This window comes from Nothobranchius furzeri, chromosome 13 (assembly GCF_043380555.1).
Source record: "Nothobranchius furzeri strain GRZ-AD chromosome 13, NfurGRZ-RIMD1, whole genome shotgun sequence".
Lineage (NCBI taxonomy): Eukaryota > Metazoa > Chordata > Actinopteri > Cyprinodontiformes > Nothobranchiidae > Nothobranchius > Nothobranchius furzeri.
In genome coordinates this window covers 61,695,137-61,722,678 of record NC_091753.1, presented here as the reverse complement: position 1 = coordinate 61,722,678, position 27,542 = coordinate 61,695,137, and the positions used below count along the sequence as shown (strand labels likewise).

General features: G+C 43.6%; 1 protein-coding gene across 7 annotated transcripts in view; it reads left to right on the top strand.

Moving 5' to 3' along the window:
• sez6b (seizure related 6 homolog b) overlaps nt 1-27,542 on the top strand; it is a 208,132-nt gene that overhangs the window by 159,839 nt on the left and 20,751 nt on the right. For all 7 annotated transcript variants that reach the window (XM_054734268.2, XM_070543735.1, XM_054734265.2 and 4 more), the window contains 2 exons: nt 2,735-2,929; nt 11,704-11,842. In XM_054734268.2, coding sequence (XP_054590243.2) covers nt 2,735-2,929; nt 11,704-11,842 — 334 coding nt within the window. The remainder of the gene's footprint in view (nt 1-2,734; nt 2,930-11,703; nt 11,843-27,542) is intronic.

Sequence of the window (27,542 nt, the reverse complement as noted above, 5' to 3'; positions counted from 1 at the left end):
GTTGCAGAGACCTAAAAATGACATCGTTTGTTTCTTTGTTACAGGTTTAGCTGCGTCTTGAATAGCAGTTTTGCGGGTTTCTAAAAGAGCTTTTCCTTCACCGGAAAGAGTGTGACCAAGATACGTCACTGAAGGTCTCCATAGCTGCAATTTCAAGAGTGAAACCTTGTGACCTTGTTCATAGAGGTGTTGTAAGACCTGTAATGTGCTTTCCTTACAACGGTCATATGTGTCAGATGTTATCAGTATGTCATCTGCATAAAGAGTCATCTGAGAGTGTGCCAGAGGTACACAGCTGGACATAGATTCCCGGCTGCTGTGACATACATGTGTGGTGTGTGGGTTTGGCTCATCTGATGCCACTCGAACTACAGACTGGTTCACGAGTCTAAGATCTTGTACCAGCCTCCACTCGTTCCTGCCAGGTTTCTTAACAGGAAACATAGGATTACATGTTGATTCGGGGGAAAGTCTGATGATTCCTGACTTTGAATCACTGGGGTTATACCATCTTCAGCTTCTTTGCTGATTGGATACTGTCAAACTTGTGGTCTGTAGTTAGATTTTGCATGCACTTGAACAGGTAAACAATCCTTAATTAGTCCTACGTCAGTAGGACCTCTGGACCATAAGTCAGAAGGAATGTTATTAAGTTCAGAAAAGTCCTCCAGAACTGTTGCGTACAGAAACTTGTCAACTTTGTCTCAACTTCCAGCCTAGTGCAAGCCTGCATGTGCCGGAAAATGAGCTGCTCTTCCACCCACCAGGGTCATCATTATCAAGAGTTGTGTCCATTGCAGAAGCAAGGACATGAGCCATGCTCTTCCAAGGGCGATGTGGTTCCTTCAGTGTGCGGGTGTGATGCGGGAGAGATTGCGTTGTTCCGGGGACAAGATAACCGAACAAACAGCATTCCCGGTTGCTGTGACATACAAGTGCTGGAGGGTGATAGAATGATCTCTCATCTTGTGAAACTTAGTGCCATAGGTCATGTCGGGTCCAGGTTCTTTTTTGAATCTAAGTGTGTCATGAAATTCATCAGGTGGCATAAGATGAGACATCCCAAAAGGGTCATAGTTCATCTCATGAGCCTTGTCAAATGCCAGTTTAGTTAGCGTCTTAGCTACAGAGGTGGACATAATGTCCAAAGACCACCAATAGTGGGGCTGTCCATCGCCTTTTAAGACAAATATGTCTTGTGCGTCGGGTGAGTTTATTTCAGACGTCATGCCCTCAGGTGTGCAGACAACTGAAATACCCATTTTTACCATGAGATCCCTGCCGAGAAGACTGACAGGGCAGGTCGGGTCGATAAGAAGGGCAATCTGTGTTTCCCTTCCTGTTTCTTTATCTTTAACATCTACAAGATTTGTTCATTTGTGCTGTTTGACATGGCCAGCAGCAGTTTTAATCAGAATGTTGTCAGATGAGAAAACAGCTTCAGGGGGAGCAGAACGGAGAACCGTCCTGCAGACTGCGATCTGAGATGCGCAGAGCTGCCGCTGGGGAGAACCGGGTGGAAAGGTTTCCATCCCAGAACTCCACAAGCCGTCAGCCCCCGCAGCAGACAGAAGCCACGATCAGACAGAGATGGACCGAGCTGCGGGGAGGGGGAACCGGGTGGAAAACATCTGTCTCCCGAGAGCTCCACAAGCCGATAGTGGGAACCCAGCTCCACCAACATGTTCTATTTCAACCCATTTTCTAAAGTGCAGCATTATGTTAAATGCACTGGGTTTTACCCTATTACATTTAAATTTCATGGTTAAACAGTACATGTTAAAATCTAAGCTCAGCTCGGCAGTGACCTAAAATACATAAATATAATTTTACTTACCGAAAAAAATGAAGTGGAGACTCCTTGGACGCTCTATTAGTGCAATTAATGCCACAGCAAGTCATTTTGTCCAACAATTGCACAAATACTATCCAAACATGAATACACACACACAGAGACTCAAAATCCCGGAACAGAAGCCAGACCGAGGCTCTACTGAGGCCTTTCCCCGGAGCTAGCTCTGTGGTCACGTGGGTCTGATGCTCATTAATTATACAGAATTTTAGGCTTTTAATACACTTAAACAGAAGAGTGGGGAAAACATTCACCCCCCTCAGAGTTGTCATGAGTGTAAACTAGATCATTTAAACCAAAAACATGTTCTGGTACCAGGCTGTAAACATGTTTATTTCTGCTGTGAAATTGGTATTTTTAACATGGGAGTCAATGAGGATTTGCTCGCTTCTGACACCAGCCCCTAGTGGATGAGGGTGGAACTGCAATTTTTGGTATTTCCAGGTTGAGACCAATTTTAGAGCCGCATTGTGGGGGCTTGGTGCCGACACAAACCACAAATGTATTTATTTATGGCCAGCAGAGGGCTGCAGAGTGCAGTCCAGTGTGAAGCTGCTCAACGTTTTGGTTCAAGAGCCACTGAAACCATTTGTAACACATTAGTTTAAATTGGTAAAACCTCTTTAGTGTTGCTTTAACAGCACTTTGAGTCTTATTTGAGTTATTTCTCCACCTCCTACAAGTGATTAATTTCAAACAGCTTCAGATGTTTTTCTGTCTAAAATTTTGCCCTTGACATTATTGGAACCTTAAGTTTCCAAATGTAATTAAATCCACTAAGCAGAACATGAAATACTCAACTGAACAGCAAAACTATTAAAGCTAATCCTTTACCAAGGATGTGGATCGTTGTTTTATGTTACATCCCTCTTCTCTCTGCAGCTTTTACAACAGGGCACTGTTACGAACCTTTTGTGAGGTATGGGAATCTCACCAGCAGTGACAACACTTGGGCACTTGGAGCATTGGTGGAGTTTGGTTGTGATCCTGGCTACACCATGGAACAAGGGTCTGTCACCATTGAGTGCATAAACCCCAACAATCCACAGTGGAATGACACTGAACCTGCCTGCAGAGGTGTGTATCTGTGAGTCCTCTACTTCTGTTTCATGAGCTGATTTACACTGAACAAAAATATAAATGCAACACTTTTGTTTTTGCTCCTATTTATCATGAACTGAACTCAAACCTCAGAAACTTTTTTTTACATGTACAAAACACCCATGACTCTTAAATATTGTTCGGAAATCTGCCTACGTGCGTTAGTGAGCACTTTTCCTTTAGCAAGATAATCCACCCCACCTCACAGGTGTGGCATATCAAGGGGCTGATTATATGGCATGAATAATGTACAGGTGTGCCTTAAACTGCCCACAATAAAAGGACACCCTGGAATATGCAGTTTGATCAAACAGCACAATACCACAGACACTGCAACCTTTGAGGGAGCATGCAATTGTCATGCTGCTGCAGGAATATCTACCAGAGTTTTCGCGCATGAAACGAATGTTCATTTCTCTACCATAAGCCGTCTCTAAAAGCGTTTCAGAGAATTTGGCAGTACATCCACCCGGCCTCACAACCGAAGACCACGTGTGACCACACCAGCCCAGGACCTTCACATCCAGCATGTTTACCTCCAGGATCGCCTGAGACCAGCCACCTGGACAGCTGCAGCAACAATCTGTTTGCATAACCAGAGAATTTTTGCACAAACTGTCAGAAACCGTCTCAAGGAAGCTCATCTGCACGCTCATCTTCATCGGGGTCTGTACCTGACTGCAGTCTGTTGTCGTAACCGACTTCAGTGGGCGAGGCTCTCTGTTCACAGATGAGTCCCGGTTTTCACTGTTTAGGGCAGATGGCAGACTGCGTGTGTGGCGTCGTGTGGGTGAGTGGTTTGCTGATGTCAGTGTTGTGGAACGAGCAGCCCATGGTGGCGGTGGGGTACAGGTATGGGCAGGGGTATGTTATGGACAACAAACATGGGTGAATTTTTTTGATGGCATTTTGAATGCACAGAGGTACCGTGATGGGATCCTGAGGCCCATTGGTGTGCCCATGACCATCCCCTCATGTTGCAGCATGATAACACATGGCCCGATATTGCAAGGATCTGTGCACAATTCCTGGAAGCTGAAAACATTGCAGTTCTTGCATGGCCAGTATACTTGCCAGACATGTCACCCATTGAGCATGTTTGGGATGTTCTGGATCGGCGTATACAACAGCGTGTTCTAGTTCCTGCCAACATTCATCAACTTCACACAGCTATTAAAGAGGAGTAGACCAAAGTTTCACAGTACACAATAAACAACCTGATAAACTCTATGTGACGAAGATGTGTTGCCCTGTGTGAGGCAAATGGTGGCCACACCAGATACTGACTGGTTTTCTGCCCCACCGCCCCTCATGAAGCAAAACTGTGCTTACTACTGCTCAAAGGGGGCCTCGCCCGGGGAGTAATTCCATGTAGAACCGCCACTGCCTGACAGTAATGAATTACAGTAATCCAGTCTTGATGTAATAAAGGCATGAACTAGTTTTTCAGCATCACTCCTGGAAAGGATGCATCTAATCTTAGCAATTTTCCGAAGGTGGAAAAAGAAATCCTACAAACCTGTTTAACCCTTGGATTTGAATGACATGTCCTGGTCAAAGACAACACTAAGGTTCCTTACTTTGTTCTCAGAGACTAATTTAATGCCATTCAGGTCAGATGACTGACTAAGCAATTTCCTTTTCTGAATTTCAGGTCCAAAGATGAGAACTTCTGTCTTGTCTTGATTTGAAAGCTAAAAGTTTTGAGTCATCCAATTTTTTACGTGTTCAAGACAAGCCTGTAATCTACCCAACCGATTAGGTTAATCAGGGTTAATGGATAAATATAACTGAGTATCGTCAGCATAACAGTGGAAGTTTATCCCATGCTGTCTAATGATTTTACCAATTGGGAGCATATATATATAGTAAAAAGAATTGGTCCAAGCACTGAACCCTGTGGTACTCCACAAGTAACCCTGGAGTATGAAGACGATTTGTCATGTACATTTACAAAATTAAATCTGTCAGACAGGTAGGATTTAAACCAGCCTAACGCTGCTCCTTTGATCCCTACAACATGTTCAAGTCTTTCTAAAAGAACATTGTGATCAACTGTGTCAAAGGCAGCACTGAGATCTAACAAGACTAGAACAGACACAAGATTCTTATCTGAGGCCATGAGAATATCATTTGTAACTCTCACTAATGCAGTTTCAGTGCTGTGATACTCTCTAAAACCAGACTGAAATTCCTCAAACAGAGCATTAGTGTTTAAATGCTCACATACTTGGATGGCCACTATTTTCTCCAGGACTTTGGATAAAAATGGAAGGTTAGATATTGGTCTATAGGTCATTGGGTCATTTGGATCCAGAGAAGGTTTCTTAAGTAAAGGTTTGATTACAGCAACCTTAAACTCCAGTGATATGTATCCATTTACTAAGGATAGATTCATTATATCTAGAATGGGGGCAGTAACCAAAGGAAATTCATCTTTAAATAAATTGGTTGGGATTGGATCTAAAATGCAAGTGGAAGGTTTAGATGAAGCTAATATTTTTGATAACTCTGAAAGCTCAACTGGATCAAAACAGTTCAAACACAGATGAGGTTCTACAGCTACCTCTGATGCTGCCTCACTTACTGAGGAAGAAGAAATTGCATTAGTATTAATTTTACTTGTGAAAAGTCCCATGAAGTCATTGCTGCTGAGGGCTAAGGGAATAGATGGCTCAGAGCTATGATTCTGTGTAAGTTTAGCAACTGTACTGAAAATAAATTTAGGATTATTCTTATTCTCCTCAATTAGCGATGAAAAATAAGTAGTTCTAGCTTGTCGAAGCTTATTCTTTTAAAGCACAAGACTTTTTTTCCAGGATAGGTAGGCCTCCTCATGGTACGTAGAGCGCCATGTTCTCTCCAATTTCCTAGAGTTTTGTTTTAAGGCTCTTAAATGAGAATTAAACCAGGGAGCCAACTTCCTGTCCCTGATTACCTTCTTTTTTAAAGGGGCAACATCATCTAATGCCACACATAAAGAGGAATTAACATGATGAACTAAGGCATCAATTTGTGAGGGGCTAGAACTGAAAATATTGCCCTCTGCTACGTTCCTCTGAGATGCTGAGGACAGTAAAGATGGAACAGCTGATTTAAAAGATGCAACTGCGTTGTCAGATAGAGACCGACTATAGTGAAATTTACTTTCATGTCTCGAGAACTCAGTTATAAAAAACTCAAAGGTTATCAGAAAGTGGTCAGAGAGGACTGGATTATGTGGAAAGATCGTTATTTCCTCACACTCTATGCCATAAGTCAGCACAAGGTCTAATGTATGATGGCAGGAGTGGGTGGAGCTATGTATTCTTTGAGTAAAACCAATTGAGTCTAAGATATTACTAAAGGCTACATTGAGGCTATCATTTTCAATGTCCACATGAATATTAAAATCCCCCTCTACTATGACCTTATCAGTATTTAGCACCAAATCAGATAAAAAATCAGAGATCTGATCCAAAAACTCAGAGTAAAGGCCTGGCGGACGATATAAAACTACAAACAAGAGTGGTTTTACAGTTTTCCTATCTGGATTAGGAAAACTAAGAATAAGATGTTCAAACGAACTGTAGCTATTAATCTGTAAGGGACTGATTAATAAGTCTGAATGAAAAATGGTTGCTACTCCTCCTCCTCGCCCTGTACTTCGAGCAATATGATGATTTAAATATTTTAAAGGAGCTAACATAGTCCTCTTGCTGCAGCCAGGATTCTGTGAGAGAGAGCAAAGAGATCTGATTATCACAAATCAAGTCATTAACTAACAAAGTCTTAGAAAAAATGGATCTAATGTTCAACAACCCACATTTAATTTTTCTAGTTTTCTGCTCAGTTGAATTTGTTCTAATATTTATGAGATTTCCATGATTTGCTTTATTAAGCCTGATATTTAATCTGTGTGGTTTTGGCCGTGGGCAGGACACTGTCTCTATGGGGTAGTGGGTGGGTAACAGTACAGAAGCTGCAGAGGGGTGGGTTAAACTACGACTCTGCTTCCTGGTCTGGACCCTGGGTTGTCATGGAGGACTAATAAAACTGGCCATGTTCCTAGAAAGAAGAGCTGCACCACCCAAAGAGGGATGGATGCCGTCTCTCCGCATCAGACCAGGTTTTCCCCCAAAAGTTTTCCAATTATCAAAGTAGCCCACGTTGTTTTCAGGACACCACCTAGACAGCCAGCGGTTGAAGGACAGCATGCGGCTAAACATGTCGTCACTGGTCCGATCAGGCAGGGGGCCAGAGAAAATTACGGAGTCCGACATTATTTTGGAAAACTTACACACCGAAGAAACATTAATTTTAGTGACCTCCGATTGGCGTAACCGGGTGTCGTTACCGCCAGCGTGAATAACAATCTTACTGTATTTACGCTTATCCTTAGCCAGCAGTTTCAGGTAAGATTTAATGTCGCCCGCTCTGGACCCAGGTAAACATTTAACTATGGTTGCTGGAGTCTCTAATGCCACCTTTCTGACTATGGAGCTGCCAATGATCAGAGTCGGCTTGTCAGTGGGTGCGTCACTGAGCGGGGAAAATCTATTAGAAACTTGGACGGGTTGGTGGTGGCCCACGGGCTGGGTTCTATGCTTCCTGCGTACCGTCACCCAGCCGGCCTGAGGTCCCAGCTGCTCGGGTTCTGCTGGAGGACTGTTTAAGCATGCTTATGTGCTACAATAACTCATAGATATCCTAGTACAGAGAAATTTAATTAATTTTTGCGAGCCAAAAACACCAAATAGCTACTCGTAGTGCAACACGGAAAACAGGAAATGCCTTACGACAGATACTGCCACCTTCAGGGAGCAAAGGAAGATCTCAGGGAGATATTAAATTCTGTCCTTGTAAATGTCGTCGTCTTCCTCCGCTTATCCGGGTCCGGGTCACGGGGGCAGCATCCCAACTAGGGAGCTCCAGACCGTCCTCTCCCCGGCCACCTCCACCAGCTCCTCCGGCAGGACCCAAGACATTCCCGGACCAGATTGGAGATGTGACCTCTCCAACGTGTCCTGGGTCGACCCGGGGGCCTTCTGCCGGCAGGACATGCCTGAAACACCTCCCCAGGGAGGCATCCAGGAGGCATCCTGACCAGGTGCCCAAACCACCTCAACTGACTCCTTTCGATCCGGAGGAGCAGCGGTTCTACTCCAAGTCCCTCCCGAATGTCCAAGCTCCTCACCCTATCTCTAAGGCTGAGCCCGGCCACCCTACGGAGGAAACTCATTTCGGCCGCTTGTATCCGCGATCTCGTTCTTTCGGTCATTACCCAAAGCTCATGACCATAGGTGAGGATTGGGACGTAGATCGACCGGTAAATCGAGAGCCTGGCTTTCTGGCTCAGCTCCCTCTTCACCACGACAGATCGGCTCAGCGTCCGCATCACTGCAGACGCCGAACCAATCCGCCTGTCGATCTCCCGATCCCTCCTACCCTCACTCGTGAACAAGACCCCGAGATACTTAAACTCCTCCACTTGAGGTAGGACCTCTCCCCCGACCCGGAGTTGGCAAGCCACCCTTTTCCGGTCGAGAACCATGGTCTCAGATTTGGAGGTGCTGATCCTCATCCCAGCCGCTTCACACTCGGCCGCGAACCTACCCAGCAAGAGCTGAAGATCTGAGCTGGATAAAGCTAGGAGGACCACATCATCCGCAAAAAGCAGAGACGAGATTCTCCTGCCACCAAACTCGTCACACTCCACACCACGGCTGCGCCTAGAAATTCTGAGATACCCAGGATGAATCTCATCCGACCCCGGGGCTCCGCCGCTGTGTAGTTGTTTGACTACCTCAGCAACTTCTGCCCCCGAGATTGGACAGTCCATCCCCAGGTCTCCCGGCTCTGGTTCCTCGCTAGAATGCACGTAGGTGGGATTGAGGAGCTCCTCAAAGTATTCCTTCCACCGTGCGACTATAGCCCCAGTTGACATCAGCAGCTCCCCATCCCCACTGTAAACAGTGTGAGCGAGTTGCTGCCTTCCTCTCCTGAGGCGCCAGATAGTTTGCCAGAACCTCTTTGGAGCCGATCGATAGTCTTTCTCCATGGCCTCACCAAACTCCTCCCACACCCGAGATTTTGCCTCGGCAACTGCCACTGCTGCACCCCGCTTGGCTATCCGGTACCTGTCTGCTGCCTCCGGAGACGCACAAACCAGCCATGCCCTGTAGGCCTTTTTCTTCAGCCTGACGGCTCCCCGAACCTCTGGTGTCCACCAGCGGGTACGGGGGTTGCCACCACGCCTGGCACCGGCCACCTTGCGACCACAGCTAGCAACAGCCGCCTCAACAATCGCAGAGTGGAACAAGGCCCACTCGGAGTCAATGTCCCCCACTGCTCTCGGGACGCGGTCAAAGCTCTGCCGGAGGTGGAAGTTGAAGGCCATTTTGACAGGTTCTTCTGCCAGGCGTTCCCAGCAGACCCTCACTATGCGTTTGGGTCTGCCAGGTCTACGCGGCATCTTCCCCCGCCATCTGATCCAACTCACCACCAGGTGGTGATCAGTTGACAGCTCCGCTCCTCTCTTCACTCGGGTGTCCAAAACATACGGCCGCAGGTCAGATGATACGACTACAAAGTCTATCATCGACCTGCGACCTAGGCTGCCCTGGTACCAAGTGTACCGGTGGGCATCCTTATGTTCGAACATGGTGTTCGTTATGGCCAAACTGCGGCTTGCACAGAAGTCCAATAACGAAACACTACTCGAGTTCAGATCAGGCGGGCTGTTCCTCCCAATCACACCCCTCCACGTCAAGCTGTCATTGCCCACGTGAGCATTGAAGTCCCCCAGCAGGACAATGGAGTCCCCTGATGGAGCACTATCTAGCACTCGTCCCAGGGACTCCAAAAAGGGTGGGTACTCTGAACTGATATTTGGCCCATAAGCACAAACAAAAGTCAGGAACCGTTCCCCGACCCGAAGGGGCAGGGAAGCTACCCTCTCATCCCCCGGGGTAAACCCCAACACACAGGCAGAGAGTCTCGGGGCTAACAAAAAGCCAACCCCAGCCCTCCGCCTCTCACCCGGAGCAACTCCAGCAAAGGAGAGTGTCCAACCCCTCTCAAGGACTTGGGATCCAGAGCCAATGCTATGTAAAAGACCAAAGCGAATGCGTGTTTAATCCTCTGCCAAGTAAATGCAGTCACATGGATGTTTTGCCCCGTGGAAGGAAACACACACACACACACACACACACACACACACACACACACACGCACATGGACAGAACATGCTAACTCCACTCAGACACGGTGTTGCGATTACATTTGAGGCAGCAGTGATACCAACTGCACCACAGATCAGCTCTTTTTTATTGTAAGATTTCCTGGAAAATAACAGAAACTACTCTGGTCTTAAAAGTAGGAGAAAAACAAGCAGAAAATAAAAAGATAAACTAGGTTATCACATTCAGCCGACATCTATTATCAAAATTTGAAATGACAAATTATTGATCTCAACAATCCACTGTCATGTTTATTGTAAATTCCTTTAGAGCTGGGGTGTCAAAGTCCTCAAAGGCCACCATCCTACCACTGTTCTCTGCTCCATTCCACTTGAATCAAAGGTTAAATTACCGGTTCAGCATCTCCAGGTTCTACAGAATCTTCATTGATTCAGATCAGGTGTGTAGGAGCTAGGGCTGTCACGGTAACCGCAAAAATGAAATATCGCAATATGAAGAAGCCCACCGCGCTGCATCATGGGCCACCGCGATTACTGAACGTGATTCAACTCAATGATGCATGTTGAGAAGGATGGCTGCACTGGTATCAAAACGAAACGTTACTTCGCTCCTTTGGGAGCACTTTGGTTTTCAGTACGTCAGCTGCTGCGCAGCCAGAGTCCTTGGCCGAGACAGAGCTGCCACCAGCGGCAAAAATAAATAAATAAATAAATGCGCGGAGACCTGCTGAAGTCCCGGACAAGCACTGCTTCTGCAACCGTCCCGAAGAGAGTTTGAGCCGAGCTGGAGCTCACTCGCTACCTGCAGGAGGAATGCATCCACCCTAAAGAACCCCCCTGACATGGTGGAGCAACAACCGGGAGAGATTCCCTTTGCTCGCCAGAGTCGCACGCAGGTACGTGTGTGTTAGTGCAACGAGCGCACCATCCGAGAGGGTTTTCGGTGTTGCTGGAAATGTTGCCACCCCTCTCAGATCCTCTCTCAAACCGTATATGGTTAACATGCTGGTTTTCCTTGTGGGTAACAAGGACGTGACCGAGCTATAAATCACCGTCATTCGTGTGTGTGAAAGTGAAATGATAGTGCCCCGCGCCCGATACATGTCATTTTTTATGCTTGATTTTAAACAACTAAACAAAATGGGGACTTGTTTCTTATTTGTTAGATGCTGCAGCCAAATTTGCATTTAAAAGTTTAACCTTCTCCTGAATTTTGTTGTTTTTAAGTTCAGTCGGACTCCGACTGTCGGAGAAACAAACGCTACTGCGATCTGTGTGGTTACTGCCCTTTGATCTGCATTCAGTAAAGTGTTATAAAAGAAGGCACGGCAATTTTAACCTTTTTTAAATGTGTAAACATTATGTTTAGATAGTACTGCAATAAAAAAGGGCTGCAATAATATCGCATACCGCAATATTAAGCCACCCTGAATCACCGCAGGGGGAATTCCTCAACCGCGACAGCCCTAGTAGGAGCAGAGAAACAACATGTAGGAGAGCAGCCCTCACTGACTAGAGATGAGAGTCTGAGCTGTACCTCCAGCAAACCTGTGTGTATTCTGTGTTTCAGCTGTGTGTAGTGGTGAGATGACAGACTCAGCCGGAGTGGTTCTCTCTCCTAACTGGCCGGAAGCCTACGACAAGGGACAGGATTGTATCTGGGGAATCCATGTTGAAGAGGACAAGAGGATCATGCTGGACATCCGAGTGTGCGTATTCCCCTTCCACAGGGAAGGCTTGATGCCTCTTCATCTCTTTTCTCTTTGAAAAGTCTGGAGTCGCATTATCACAAATCTTTTTCTTGGTTTCTTTTAATCTGCTGCGCTGATACACACACCTGTCCCCAACTTCAAACACACCCAAAGAAGCTGTAGAATACAAAGAGCCGCCTCACCATGACAAGTAAAACGCATTAAAAACCCAACATGATGCTAATGTAAGAGTGCTCAGTTTGTGAATGAGATGCCTAAGTGCCACACATACGAAGATTAATTAGGTGCAGCAGAGAAATCTAATTATATGTGGAGGGATTTGTTCAGGAGCCCCCTTTACCCTCACCTCCTCTCTTCTAATAACTGTTCTGTGGAGTAGAGTGGCAAGTGTACATCCTGGAAGCATGTGTTTCCTGTGATTGCAATGCCAGGGTGAGGACAAAGAACAGCACGCTCTGCCATGTCAGAGCTTGATAAGTCACTCAGCTGTGGAAAATCGTTTACCATCTGCAAGCAAATTAAGCAGGTTCTACTTGCATAGGATGCATCTTTAGCTCTAGTTTTTCTTTCTTCTCTCTTTCGCTGTGAAGCACTTGTGCTGGTGTTGTACTTAGTGAATCATCGATTAATGGCCTCAGTGGGTTTTTGAAAGGATGTCTGCCAACAAAAGTAATTGTCACTGTTCGTTCAGCTGAGCTGCTGATGCCAAGAGAAAGCGAAGCTCCTCAACAAGAGAAACACTCGTACATTAATACAGAACTAAAGTAGGAATAAAGTCTCTTAAGTGTTTTACAGGAGACACATTTCTCATTTTTCATAAGTTCTTTGCACTAAACCCCTCTAACATAAACCGTTCTCATCAGCTTCACTCGACATCTCCAGTACCTTCTGGAATGAGTCGCTTCAGCTCCTGGAACAATCCTCTTGGATTTTAGGTCCTAGAACTACCCCTCTCATTAGAACCTCTTCAGATTGCGTTCAAACTGCGTTTAGGAACTTTTTGGGAGCGGGAATGACAATACCACCTGCTGCTGCGTGCTTCCTAGCTTCCTAACCTCAGTGAGAGTACAGAGAAGAGTGAAAACCACCCATATCCACAGACAGGTTGGACGTTTGACAGAGAGAACATACGTATAGACATGAATTCACACTATTAAAAATAAAATGTTCTTTTGGAAGTTGTCACATTGTTCAAAGTGATGTTTACATGCTAAATAAAAATCCCATTACCTGACTTGAAGCTTTGTGTGAATGTTGAAGTCACTCGGAGATCTGCAGCAAGCTTCTAAAGTTACAGAGCATCACTGAAGGTGTTATCTGTGACTGACAGTTTGGAAAAAGGATGAGACTTTAAAAGATTCAATTCCATTCAAATTCAAAGATACTTTATTAATCCCAGAGGGAAATTAGAGTTTCAGTACACACACTTCTGAGATCAGACATACGTACATAGACACATGACAAGAATTGGTGACTGTGGTCATTCGCAACCAGAGTCGCGCTACCTTATTAGAGATCAGAGGGGTTTATATGAGGATACGGTCAGGGGGAGGGAAAAAGGCACTTCAGAGTTACCCTCACCAGGGAGGGCAGCTTTGCTCTGCAAAAAACACCTCAGACAGAAATGCACACAGACTTCAGACATTACACAACATAAGTGTCCTCTAGGTGGGGAGGTAGGGTTTGGACTCTCCTCACTTCAGTGCGTGCAGCCACATGGGGCAGCGCTCATCACCTCCGTTTGGACAGGGGAGGGAGATAATGGGTTAGAGAGCACAGTGACTCCTAGATACGGTTCCACGGCCTTCACCGGTCACAGTCCCGCCCAGGCTGGGATAGGGAGAAATAGTTTCCATAGCGACAGCAGCATTCCACATTTCTTCTGAGGGGAGTTTTCACTTCAGCCTCACAGGCTCAAGGGCACCAGATTCAGATAAGAATTGTTTTGGGTACAGAGATAATTTCCTCTCTGCCTTAGAGTTCTGTTGGTCTTCAACCCCTCCAGATCCAATAATGGCGTAATTAATCTATCCCAATCCGTGCTGATCCGTCAACTCTCTCCTTGATGGAATCCACCTTCTGTGCCAGAGCCAAAGTTCCAAGCTTACGACTCATCTCAGCTCAGCTCAGTTCATTTTTATTTCAAACATTTCACACATGTATCATTACAAAATATAATTCCATTATTTGTTTGAAAAGGAGTAGGCAGAAGTATTTACTTATTTATCCCTACCCCCAAGTTTTACCTCTGATTCATTTAATTTTCTTTCGGTCTTAAATTAAACAAACAACATATGAAAGAAAAATATAGAAAAAAAATAAACAAAACACCATATGGAAAACAGAGAATGTGTAAATTTGCAGATTCACCAGTTATGGAGAAAAAAGAAAAACCAAACAAACCAAAAAACACTGAAAAAGAAGCACAGCAGCATAACCAGCCACATTTACCGTTCTGGGTTAACCCTGTTCTCTTCATTCTTATACTTATTTAAAATTAGGTTTTTATATTTTACCTTAAACTGGTTTATGTTTATACTTTCTTTTATCTCTTCTGTTAGACAATTGTATGAGTTTGTGCGTTCACAGCGAGATGCAGTCCATCCCTGAGCTCCGGGATTGAGCCAATATTCCTCGAAAGCTCATTAATTTTCTGGTAAGCCAGGTAACCTCTCAGGCCAAACAGCAAGAAACCTGACACCAACACCACGGATATCCAGACGTCTTCAGAATCCTCTACACATAGCTGAGAGAGGCAGATCAGGTTCCACTGTTTCCAGGAGTCCATGATATACCCAACTGGCTCTGTCCCAGAGGGACATCCGGGAACCCCTTCTCCCGCTCTCATCATTGAAAAAATCTTGTCAATCGCGTTGAGAGACCAACTGACCAGATCCACTTTTAATAATTTCCAGTTTCCAGAAAAGATGCAGAAAGCGCCGTGCACACAAAGACAGGACAAAGAGCCTTGGGATGAGGAGGGAGGGAGAGGAGAAAAAAGCATCTGTAGTCTCCATGAGCCAGTAGAGAAATGTGCCACATGTGAGGGTTAAAATGTAGAGCGAGCATATGTTTGTACCAAATTAATATCTATTCATTTTAGCCTTCTTTTTGGTGAATTTCTACTTTGTTTGCACTGTAGTTTAAAGAGTTTTGGAGCCCTCTGAGGAAGAGATGAAACATTTGTAAATGCATTAAGACCAGTGTTGGGAGTAACGCCGTTTAAGTATAACGGCATTTCTAACGGCGTTCTTTTATAGGTAACGGAATAATCTAATTAATTACATTTCCCGCCGTTGCAACGCCATTACTGTTACTGGGGACGGAACGTTGTGCGTTACTATGTGCTTGTCGAACGTTGAGCAGCAGCGTGAGGCTTTCTGACCGCCACACTTCAGCTGCAGCCAGGGAGAGAGAGGTGTCGGTAACGCTCTTACAAACACCATGATGATTGGCCGGGTGGGTGGAGACCTTCACCGTCTCAGTCACTGCTGCTGTAGACCCAACGGGAATAACTCCGTTTAAAATAACCCCGTTAATAAAAAATATTTCTTTCTGTAACGAGCAAACGAATTAATTTCGTCTTCTTGTATCAAAACGTCGTTTCTGTTACTGATAAGAAAATGCGTGCAGCAGCGAATCTGCGGGTCTGCAGCCGTGCCCTTCTTAGCGTGACAGCGGGACGTCCCGAAGGTCCGCTCACCTGTTCCCCGCTCAGACGTCCTGATCTTCTACCTTCCTAGATCATCCAGCTGTAACCTGTTTCTGATCATGTCTTTAGTCCCGCTGTAACACTGATGCATCAGTCTCAGACGTCATGGAGCTCAGGTGTTATCAGAACTACCTGTGTGTGTTTACCACCCAGCTTCAGCTCTTCTGTGGTTGGGTCTGACCCACGTTAGTAAATGTAAGTCCTCCATCAGGCTTGTGCCTCTTCTAGTGTCATTTTAAAGGTTTTATTTATTTATTTATTTATTTAACCGTTACTAGATTACCAGCAACAGAAATGCTACTAAAAACCTAAAAACACACAATTATGTGAAGCTGGAAAAATTAGAATGCTGTGCAAAATTACATTTATTTCTGTAATTTAACTAGACTGAGAGACCATTTAAAGGCTCAGGAACCTTTACAGGTGTTTCTATTTGCAATTTTAAATTTTAGCTGATTGGGGTCTTGTTAAATATCACACAGTGACCTTTTTAATAGTCTAGATTAGTGTAATGCTACTGTTAGTAGTTCCTCCTGTTAAGTGCTTATTTGTTTAAATTATTCAGGTTTAAATAAAACATTTGGACATACATTTTATTATGTTCCAGTCATTAGTCATTTATATTTTACTATTGTAGTAATTCTTGCATTCTTTAATGAAAAAAGTAACTAAGTAGTTACTTTTGTTGGTAATTAGTTACTTTTATGATCTTGTAACTCAGTTAGTAACTGAGTTACTTTTTTGACAAAGTAATCAGTAACTATAACTAATTACTTTTTTAAAGTCACGTTCCCAACACTGATTAAGACTGTTTTCCATTTCCTGTTCGGTTTTGGCGAGGTGTTCTGGCGGCAGCAGGAGGATCCAGGATGCTGTCCAGTCTGGTCTAAATAAACAAACCCGAGTCAGAACAGAAAAGATGTGGAAATCAAGCAAGGGGCGTAGCTCACCAAGTGTCGACGTCACGTTAGTTCCTCGGGAACCACAGAAGTCCCTGTCTTAGCGTAGGAGCTAATAAGATTCTAGGAACTACAAAATATTTCTACAGTGCAAATTCGCCTTTGGAGAAAAACAGTTTAATCTGGCCACGCCCACCCATCCCCGGCCAGGCTGCTAGAAGCTAACCAATACCCAGGAGGGGCTCAAGTAGAGCTGCAGCTCCTTTAGACCTACAGAGTTGACACATGTGTGTGTGTGTGTGTGGGGGGGGGGGGGGGTAATGTCACAAAGAAGGAGTTTTGGAAACGGCTCATTTTAGACATGTTTCCAGGGCAAAACACTGACAGAAAATGAATGGATGTTTTTTTATCTTGTTTGGAGTGTTTATAGAGGAAGTAGAGAGCCATGAGGCAACACAAAGGGGTGCATAATGCGATTTTTGTGCAATATTTCCCCTTTCAACTCACAATCTTGTACATTTAGACAAAGGTGTCAATTAGGGATGTGTACTGGTGAGATTCTGGTGATATAATACGTATCACGATACAGGGTAGATGATACGGTATATCACAATATATTCTGATACATTCAGCCAGACGACATAAGCAATTTTTTAGACTGAATTTATTGTAGGAACATTCAATTAACAGTCCAAACTGATAGGTAACATGTTTAACATGTTATTTGAACCATAATAGAGGGATTTACATTTTAATAGTGGAAACAAAACCCATTGCACACTGCTGCCATCTAGTGGTCGGCGTTTTAATTGCACAGAAAGAAAATACACAAATGTTTGTATGTAAATTATTCCAAAAGTTCAATACACAGCTTTTGAATATCAATATAATATTGCAGGAAAAAATATCTTGACATACTGTCATACCAATATTTTCTTACATCCTTAGCACCAATGCTCCAGCATGGTTTAGCCCAGTCCTGGCATCATTATGTTCATACAAAAAATGTTGATTGAACATATATCACACAGCTGGTGACAACAGCTAAATACCTGGGCTTGCACATGACCTCTGATCTAACAGGGTCCACAGACAAAGAAAATGTCTTTAAAAAGCTCACCAGTTTGTGGTGGCACAACATTTCTGGTCTTAGAGCAGCTTCGGTCATTTCTTTTATCTGGTGTGTTATGGAGAGCGTCCAGCATCTTCCATAGCAGTCTGGTCTGGGAACTTGTCTGGGATCTGGTCTGCGAGGCGTGGTTTTCTGTGGTGTTTGTATTAACCCTGTTTTGCATGTCAAATTCTGATTCGCCAGTAAACCAAAATATGACAATTATAAAAACTCTCCCACGCCACCTTTTCTTTAGTTCAAGCGTTCTAGAGAAGTCTCGGACCGGCCATCCAGACTTCCTCTTCAGCCAAAAGAACCTCGACAAGCTGGATAAAATCTGTTGCAAGTTGCACCTGACCGCAACGGTTCCTTCAGAATAAAAGCTGAACCTCACGACCCCTTCAGGGTCTCGCTGACGCCAATGAACCTGTCGTGACCTGGAAGCATTCCCAGACTAGTTTGGTCAGCACCGCTGCTTTTCTACCGGCTTCGGTTCCAAGGAGGGTCCAAGAGGACCTCGACATTCTGGATCTAAACGGAGGTTTCCCCTGGGGTACGTAGGCCGACAGATGGCGTTTAATGTGTGTTATAAATCTCCTACTAAAGTTTAGAGCAAACATTCACTCCCACTCAGAACTAAATGCTTCTCCGGATCCGCTGGTTCTGATAATAACATTCCACACACACACACCATCATCATTCATCACGTCTCACTCCACCTAGTCCATCAGTACGCAGGGTGTTTAAAGTTAGTCTTGTTTAAATTGTGTAGAAATAAATTTCTTAACTATTATAAACCTGACTCTCTCTCTTTCCTCGAAGTTAATGCAATAAAAAGTTCTGATCTTCTGGTTAAAACACTCAAAGATCCATGATATTTCATATTTCTGTGGAATCTCACATTTTATGGTTCATAAGTAAAATATAAACTGCTCATCCTTTACAGAAGGGGAACTGACATTTAATGTCAAAAAATGCAAGTTGAAGGTTTAGATGAAGCTAATATTTTTGATAACTCTGAAAGCTCAACTGGATCAAAACGGTTCAAACACAGATGAGGTTCTACAGTCACCTCTGATGCTGCCTCACTTACTGAGGAAGAAGAAATCGCATTAGGGAGGATGCTAACAATTTTGTTTCTAATAGAATTAATTTTACTCGTGAAAAATCCCATAAAGTCGTTGCTGCTGAGGGCTAAGGGAATAGATGATTCAGAGCTATGATTCTGTGTAAGTTTAGCAACTGTACTGAAAAGAAATTTAGGATTATTCTTATTCTCCTCAATTAGCGATGAAAAATATGCAGTTCTAGCTTGTCGAAGCTTATTCTTTTAAAGCACATGGCTATTTTTCCAGGATAAGTATGACTCCAACCACATTAAAGAACTCTGGAGCTTTTTGCCGGCTTTCATCAAATTACAATTGTTGACAATTAATAACAGCCAATGGGAGTCAGCCCTAAGGCGTATTCACTCCTCCTCAATTTGTGCAAGGCACTGCATACTTTAATGTAAGGTAGTACGTAGGATTCACTGGTCCAGAAGCAAGTTGGCTCAAATATTTCCAGGTACAGATTCTAACGGTGTCAAATGCAATCAGGGTCCAGCTAATCTTACCCATATGTTTTTAACCTGCACTGCCCTGTCGAAATTCTGGGACTCTATTTTTAATTCACTTTCACTAATTTTGTCTTGGAGGGTTCCACGATCCCCATTGACGGCTCTAACTGGGGTGTTACCTGCTGGTCACTCCTTGCCATCTCACTTTGCTGATCTGGTTGCCTTTCTTACATTATTGGCAAGGAGAGTTATCCTGATGAGATGGAAAGACCCCCAACCACCGACCCACTCCCGCTGGATTAAAGATGCCCTCTATTTCATGAAACTAGAGAAAATAAGGTTCATCCTGAGGGGCTCGGAAACTGACTTTGCCAAAATTTGGAGGCCGTTCCAAGACCATGTGACCTCTGTGACACTTGACATGGACACTTAACCTTGACCTTGTAGAGCTATCACCAGCACAGCCACACGAAGGTTGCTTATTTGTTATCGCAGCGCATAAGTGTTTTAGTTTTTATTATTGTTTTATATATATATATATATATTTTTTTTTTGTGTAGGTATGTGGATGTGATGTGATTGTGGAAAAAGTTATAAATAAATCATATACAAAAAATTACAATTGTTGGCGCCGAAGCATTAGCTCTCAGGAGCCACGGCAATCCCACAGTCACTGCTGGTAGGAGAAAAAATGACAACACCTGAAGCAAGCTGAATATGAATTATGTTTCAGTATAATCTTCCTTCCAAAATGACTGAAACATTAGAGTATTTTGGGATGTGCTCACCGTAAAATTCTCACAATATTCTTACATAATGCACCTTTAATTTTTTTCTCACTGTATGACACTTATTAAGATTATCTCACATTCAATTCAATTCAATTCAAAGATACTTCAGTACACACAATTCTGAGATCAGACATACGTACATAGACATAGACACATAACCCTTTAACCGTCCAATACAGCGGATCTGGAACAGCATTCTTAGCATGAATACGAGAACGAGTCAGGTGGGAAGAATGCCACTTTCTATGGTCATGTAACTGATAAATTCCTTGAGCTAACTGTTTTCTGATGGTTCAGAGAAACTCTGGTGTGCTTCTGGAACATGTACATTTCCGAACAGGGACACTCTCCCTCTCGGAAAGTAGGGACAGGCACGCTATGCACTTATACATCTTCATCTTGTTCAGTTTAGCAGCAGCTACAGACACATCTGCAACAGCAGTCTTTTTAGAACACGAGGCAGAACATGCAAGTGAATGTGTGGCAGCGTGAGCGTCCTGTCACAGTGTCTCGATTGATAATGCGCCCTGGCTACTTGGCCAAGGGGATGTCCCTTTGGCTGACTGGTTAGTGCGTATGACTCTCACCCGGGAGTCTGGGGATCGAATCCCGCCTGGGCCCTCGTTTCTTCACCTTGCCACAAATGCATTTTTCTACCAAGAAGTAACTCTGAAGGAGAGACTTCTGTGGAAGAACGAGATATGAAACAGTAGACTTATAAGAACCGGATTTTTGTAAAACCGCGTATCATCTCCTGCACATGAAGGAAAAGAACCTGGGTCCTCACCATCTTGTTTTCAGAAAAATAATATCCAGTGCATTGTGAGTCACGTTCTTATGCAAAGCTCATGGGTGGTAGGCAGTAGTTCCCCAAATTGTCAATGTCTTTGCCAAAATCCTTGAACAAGTTATAACTGGCTGGTGGGCAACAACTGTCATTAACATTGTCTTTCACCTTCTGAAAAACAGTTTGTAAAAAAAAGAAAGGGAGTGTCAACACAGTTCACACATGTGATGTCAGAGCATTATTGTTGCAAGAAGTGACGTTACAAGACCTAAAACACTGATTATTTACGTCCACAAGCACATGCTAACAATGGAGCATTCCCATTTCTGCACTTTGGTCTGAGTTTTTGCAAGAATTGTTTTTGGTTGCATATTTGGTTACTGCAATGCCCTTCTAACTGGTCTTCCAGGCTGTACTGAGAGACCTCTTCAAATGGTCCAGAACGCAGCGGCGCGTCTGGTCTTCAACCAGCCAAAAAGAGCACACGTCACCCCTCTGTTCATTGAGCTCCACTGGCTACCGCTAGCAGCACGCATCAAATTCAAATAGCTAACACTAGCATACAAAGTCCGAGATGGTACGGCTCCCATCTACCTGAATCCTCTTGCAAAGGCTTACGTCTCGACCCGGCCGCTCCGGTCATCACAGGATGGTCGCTAGCAGTGCCTACACCACGCTCAGGACAATCCAGACTCTTCTCATGCATCGTTCCACAAATGTGGAATGACCTACCAAGCTCTACCAGAACAGCGGCTTCCTTTTCAATTTTTAAGAAACTCCTGAAGACCCTGCTCTTCAGAGAGCATCTTCTAAACTAGCACCCTCCCTGCACCCGTCCCCCCTCTCTACCGTCCACTCCTTGTTCCCTCCTCTCCATGAGTGATGTCAAGTTGTTGTTGTTGTTGTTATTGTTGTTATTGTTGTTGTTAGCCTCAAGGGCAACATGCCGATTATCACTTGTAAGTCGCTTTGGACAAAAGCGTCTGCTAAATACATAAATATATTGTCACAACTTGTCCTGTCTCCCCATTCTGTTCAGTCCTGTGTCTTTCCTGTTTGCTCCCACCTGCCTCTCGTCTCCCAATCACTCTAGATGTCAGCTCCTTGTGTATTTAAACCCTCCCACTTCTGTGTTCCTTGTCTGTTCATTGTTTTCTTGTCAGCGTGCTCTTCATTAAAACGTCCTCACCAGCCTGCCTGTTTAATTCACCTGCGTTTAGATCCTCACCTCAGCCATTCACCCCAGCAGCACTGTGACACCTATAGCTCCACTTTCGTGTGGATGACTGGCCAAACTGTAGAAAACAGCTTCCTTTTGTTGGATACCAGCTTCGTGTGTACAGGGTCTCATACTAAAGAGCAAATTGTAGGTTAAATTTTTTTTCTAATTCATGTAAAATGCTGTCCAAAAATACTATTTGAAATGCTTATTGTGGATATTTCATTTTAAAATACAGAACCGCAGAGTTTTTGGAGTAAAAAGTGGTCTTTCTCTGCAAAGCTTCTAAAAACGCACCTTTTTCAGTGCTGCCTCAGCTCAGTATGGAGAGTGGGTAGTTAGAGAGGTCGTGTTATCGAGTCAGTGTGTTTGTTTTTACTAGTGTTGGATTGTGTTCATTTTGATAAACTATTGTGGTTACACTATAGTTTAGGGAACACAAATTAACCATTATTAGATGCCAATTAATATCCTTATTAGTGGACTACTAAGTCTGAATTAGTCATTATTAAGCTAATAGGTGCTTATTACCAATGCTGTAATTCTAACATTAACAGGCCATAAATTCAGAGTTTTATCAAAATAAGCCATTCATAATGGTTTGTTAACCAAAGGTAAATGGTTTGTTGCGGATTAACACACATTCCAATTAGCTCAAATCAATATGTGGCTTTTAACGAAGTAATTCAAGGGGAATAGTTCATAACCAAAAATATTATGTTCTAGTATTATGTAAATAAACACCAAACTCCACATGTTGATAGAGCCTAAACAACAATCAATTAACCACTTGCAAGCAAGAATTCGTTCCCCATTCTAAAGACAGATTTTGTTCATACCTGATTACTAGTACTTTAGTATTAATTAACCACTTAAAGGCAAGAATATATTCCCCTTGAATTACTTTAAAAGCCACATATTGATTTGAGCTAATTAGTATGTGTGTTAATCAGCAACAAACCATTATGAATGGCTTATTTTGATAAAACTCTTAATTTATGGCCTGTTAATGTTAGAATTATGGCATTAGTAATACACTGTTAATAAGTGCTTAATAATGACTAGTTCAGACTTAGCAGTCCACTAATATGCATATTAATTGGCAGCTAATTAATGGTTAATTTGTGTTCCCTAAACTAAAGTGTTACCACTTTTGTCTGTGAAGGCTGTACCAACCCCAGCCTTTCTGGACATCCAGTCCACCAGTTTCCAATTAAGAGAAACAACGCCTCTATCTCCATGCCTGAGGGAGTTTTGTGCAGCTGAAAAGACGAGATTTCTGTAGCCCAATCCAGCTCCCAGAAGCCCGCATGAGCTCCAGAACCAGATGACAGCTGCTTCTCTCTCCCTCTCTCTAAAGCACTAAACTAAGTTCCATGTACAGATATTAATGAGTATGAGACAGCTGACAGACGAGCGTCTGTATTAATATTAATATTAACTGACCGATACTATTTTACTTGTCTGGTACATGGTAGTAATCTGTACTATATTGTGATGCTAGCACACAAGTTTAAGCTAGCATTGTTAGCTCGCCTGCTGCTACCCCGCTGCTTCTCCTCAACCTCCCTGCTTTGCCCGATGGTTTCTCCCTCTGGTTGGTCTCTGCTCTCTGGGGTGTGCAGCAAACTCATAACTTTATTGTTCTGGTCCATCAGAAGTAGAATTACAAACATTTAAAGTTTCCTCTGTGTCAGAGCAGCATTAGAGTCCATATTTTTCTCTGGATTAAGCCACCAGGACTCCCTCAGCTGACGTCACTTGGTTTGGCAAAAAAAAAAACACTTTTTTCTCACAAAAATTATTCTAAAAGTGTAAATATTTTATGTATGTGTAAAAACATTTTTAAACAAGTTTCTATTATGTTTCCCTAAACATTGGTTCATGGGAGTCTCTTAACTTGCAATTTGCTCTTCAAAGTTTCTAGTTCCACCATTTGGGACAGATCTAAAACATCCATCCATCCGTAGTTTTATAAAGCACATTTTAAACCGTGTTGCAGCTGACCAAAGTGCTGTACAAAGCAAAAGTCATAAAAAAGTGGTAGTCAAAGCTGTAAGTACAAACAAGAACATAAGACAGACAGTAAAAGAATAAATGCAAGCCAAATAGTAAAACATTAAAAACAGGGTTAAAGCAGAACTAATAGCAAAGCCTACAATTTTAAAGGCCAGAGAGAAAAGGGGCAAAGTGGTGTCAAGGGACAAATACGGCGCTAAAATTGTGGGTTTTTAAGCATGATTTAAATTTCTTTGAAGACTGTGCATCTTGATGTGAAGAGAGTGTTCCATAGTTTGGAAAAAGATCACTCCCCACAGAATTTGTAAGATCTCTTGGGCACCATTAGAAGGCCAAGGTCAGTGGACCTTTGGACGTAAGGCTTTAGCAACTCATGAAGATAAAGCAGGAAAGAGCCATTCAGAGCATTGCAGGCCAGGGTTAGAATCTTGAATGTAGCCCTGTACTGTGCTGAAATCCAGTGTAGACTGGCAAAGATGGGGTGATGTGACTGCGTTGATCAATGCTCGTGAGGAACCTAGCAGCCACATCACAGAGACTATTGAACTAATTCTGCTGCTCCTTACGTCACTCAAGACAGGACGTTATATACTTTGTGGGAATTAATGAAAACTATATCTTTGATCGAGCTAAACCAAAATGGCGCCGGTGTGCTTGGCCTGCCGTTTTGTGTTAGAGCTCTTTTTGATTTTATTGTTTTTATCTGTTTTTATTTTTGATGCAAACTCTCTGCTGATATATGAGCGTCAACAGCTCCTGGATCTCAAGCTTTCTGCAAAAACCGTATCTGGATCTTATAGAGATGGACAGAAGGTTTTGCCCCATTTTCTGGCTTCAGTTCCTCCGTACCTGTGCCGTGTTCCTGCGCCGCCGCCCTGGAGGAGAAGGCAACGGCGCAGGGGGAAGAGAGGAGGAAAGCTGGCGAAAATGAAGCTCTGTCGGGAAGTTTTCTCGGTTCCAGTAAATGGCGCGTTTTGCTCCCTTGATCACCGGCGGCTGGCTAATCCCCCTGACACCTGGCGCGTGCCCGTTGTGGACTCGGATTGTTTGGATCGGCTGCGCGGTCCTTGTTCATCGCGTCATCGGCAACCTGATGTTAATTTTAACAATCTGCGGTATGGTCTTCGAGCTTTGAGGACATCTGACAACTTGGGGAAGACGGAGGTTCTTACCATTGGGGAATAGTAGCCTTTCATCTGGTGTGGGTCCAGAATCTTGGAAGCATGCTGTTGTTCAGCCACTACTTAAGAAGCCCAGTCTTGACCCCTCTACTGTGTCTAATTACAGGCCTATTTCTAAACGTCCATTCCTTTCAAAGGTTCTGGAAAAGGTGGTGTATTTGCAATTGACAGAGTTTTTGCATGCAAAGGATATTTGTGAAAAATTCCAGTCAGGTTTTAAGAAGGCACATAGCACAGAGACTGCACTGCTCAGGGTCTTAAACGATATTCTTTTAGCTACTGACTGGTGATTTTGTGGTTCTGGTACAGTTGGATTTGTCTGCTGCCTTTGACACCGTGGATCACAGTCTCCTGATTTCATGGTTACAAGAGTCTGTTGGGATTAAAGGAGTTGCTTTGGACTGGTTTAAGTCCTATTTGGCTGAGAGGTCATTTTGTGTATCATTAGGTTGCTTCACGTCATCTCCCTCACCTCTAGTTTGTGGGGTTCCTCAAGGATCGGTGCTGGGCCCGTTATTGTTCTCTCTGTATTCGCTACCTCTGAGTTCTATTTTTACAAAACATGGATGTTCTTTTCATCTATATGCAGACGACACCCAGGTTTATATTCCCATTAAACGTGGCCTACCCAATTCTTTAGATCCTCTTCTAAACTGCCTAGATGAGGTTAAAACCTGGATGTCTGCAAATGTTTTACATTTTAATAATGACAAGACTGAGGTCATGCTTTTTAGTCCTAGTGGGCCATGTTCTGCTGACCTTGGTCCACTAGCCCTATTTTTGAAACCTGTAGCGACCAGTCTGGGAGTCCAGCTTGACAGTGATCAGTTTCTGGAAAAGTAAATCAGTGCCGTCACCAAAGCCAGTTTTTATCAGTTAAGGAGGATCGCCAAGGTTAAGCGTCTGCTCTCAAGTCATGACTTTGAGGCGGTGATTCACTCGTTCATTACATCACGCCTTGACTTTTGCAACGCACTGTACCTTGGTGTTCCTCAGTCTCACCTCTCCCGTCTTCAAATGGTGCAAAATGCAGCAGCACGCTATTGAAGGTGTTGTGACTATCGGTCAAACGAATAATTTGTAAGCTTTTACTTACTTTTTTGGATTCTTCAATAAATTCGTAAATATGGAAATATTTACCAATTTATTAATTAATTAGGATATCCGGAGATATCTACGGGGCACCATCCCCTTCTAACAGGGGAAAAATTGAATCCAAAACTATTATCAGTCTCGTCTAAACGTTCCGTGAATCCTAACGAGCTGCTGTTGACATTTATATCACACAAACAATTCACTTGAAACAAAACTTAATTGAATAACATTTATTAACCAACTTATATTATCAAATGAATAACAAGTAATTAAACAATGAAATAATACTGTAAAACATTCTGAGATGGTGTAATGAGATTGAAGGGGTTCTTTGTTCTGCTGACCACCAGATCGGCTCTGTGGAATGTGTAGGAGTGTAAGCGGTAAGCTGTGGTTGTGTGTGTGTGTGTGTGTGTGTGTGTGTGTGTGTGAGCTGTCTTTCACCCCCACACTGAGAACCGATGTGGGAGGGGTGGGATGTGTGTGTGTAAGTTTTCCCCTAAACTTTCAGTCAGTGGCTCAACTTTCACCTTAACTCAATCAAAAACTTCAAAACCGCTTCACAAAGAATCAGGAAGCAAAACAAAACAATCAATCAAAGGCAAATGAAATATCTAAAACTGTCAATGCTGTGGCCACAGCTTAAAACAACTCAGATATTACAACGAAAGAGAAGATCTTACTTCAAGATGGTCTGGATGATGTATTTGGTACGGAAGATAGAAAGACCGTTTTCTATTTTGAAGCAAATCACACAGTTGACCGCTTGTTTGGCTATGAGAAACGGGAGAGGAGAAGTAGAGAAAAAATAAAGAAAAAAAAAACTCTTCTCTGAGCGACTTCAAGGCGTCCCTTGGAAATCACACTGAGCCAGACGATGATTTAACGCTGCTCCTCCGCGGTTCGCCGTTCCCACGCGTCCGAAGCTGCAGCAGCGAGCGGTCTCTAACATCAGCCGAAGCTGAGAACAAAGAGAAGTTAAGTTTCACTTTTCCTCTCTTTTATAGACTCTGGCGGGGCGGGAAGTGTCCTGAATGGCTCCCGCACATGCGCAGAACTTGTTTCCGGGGTTCGGCGGTGACGTCATCACATTGCTTCTGGCTCAAGGAATCATGGGAAATGAAGTCTCTCTTGGCGCTGGAACTTATTATCTGCTTTTTCAGAGCGCAGATCACACAGTTTTTGGAGAAAATGCTGCGTAGCAATTTTCTCATGAGGGCAGACCCTCAACAACAGGTTCGAGAAAGAGGGAGCACATTACCCCAATTTTAGCTTCGCTGCACTGGCTGCCTGTCGAATTTAGGGTCCAGTACAAGGTTCTTTTA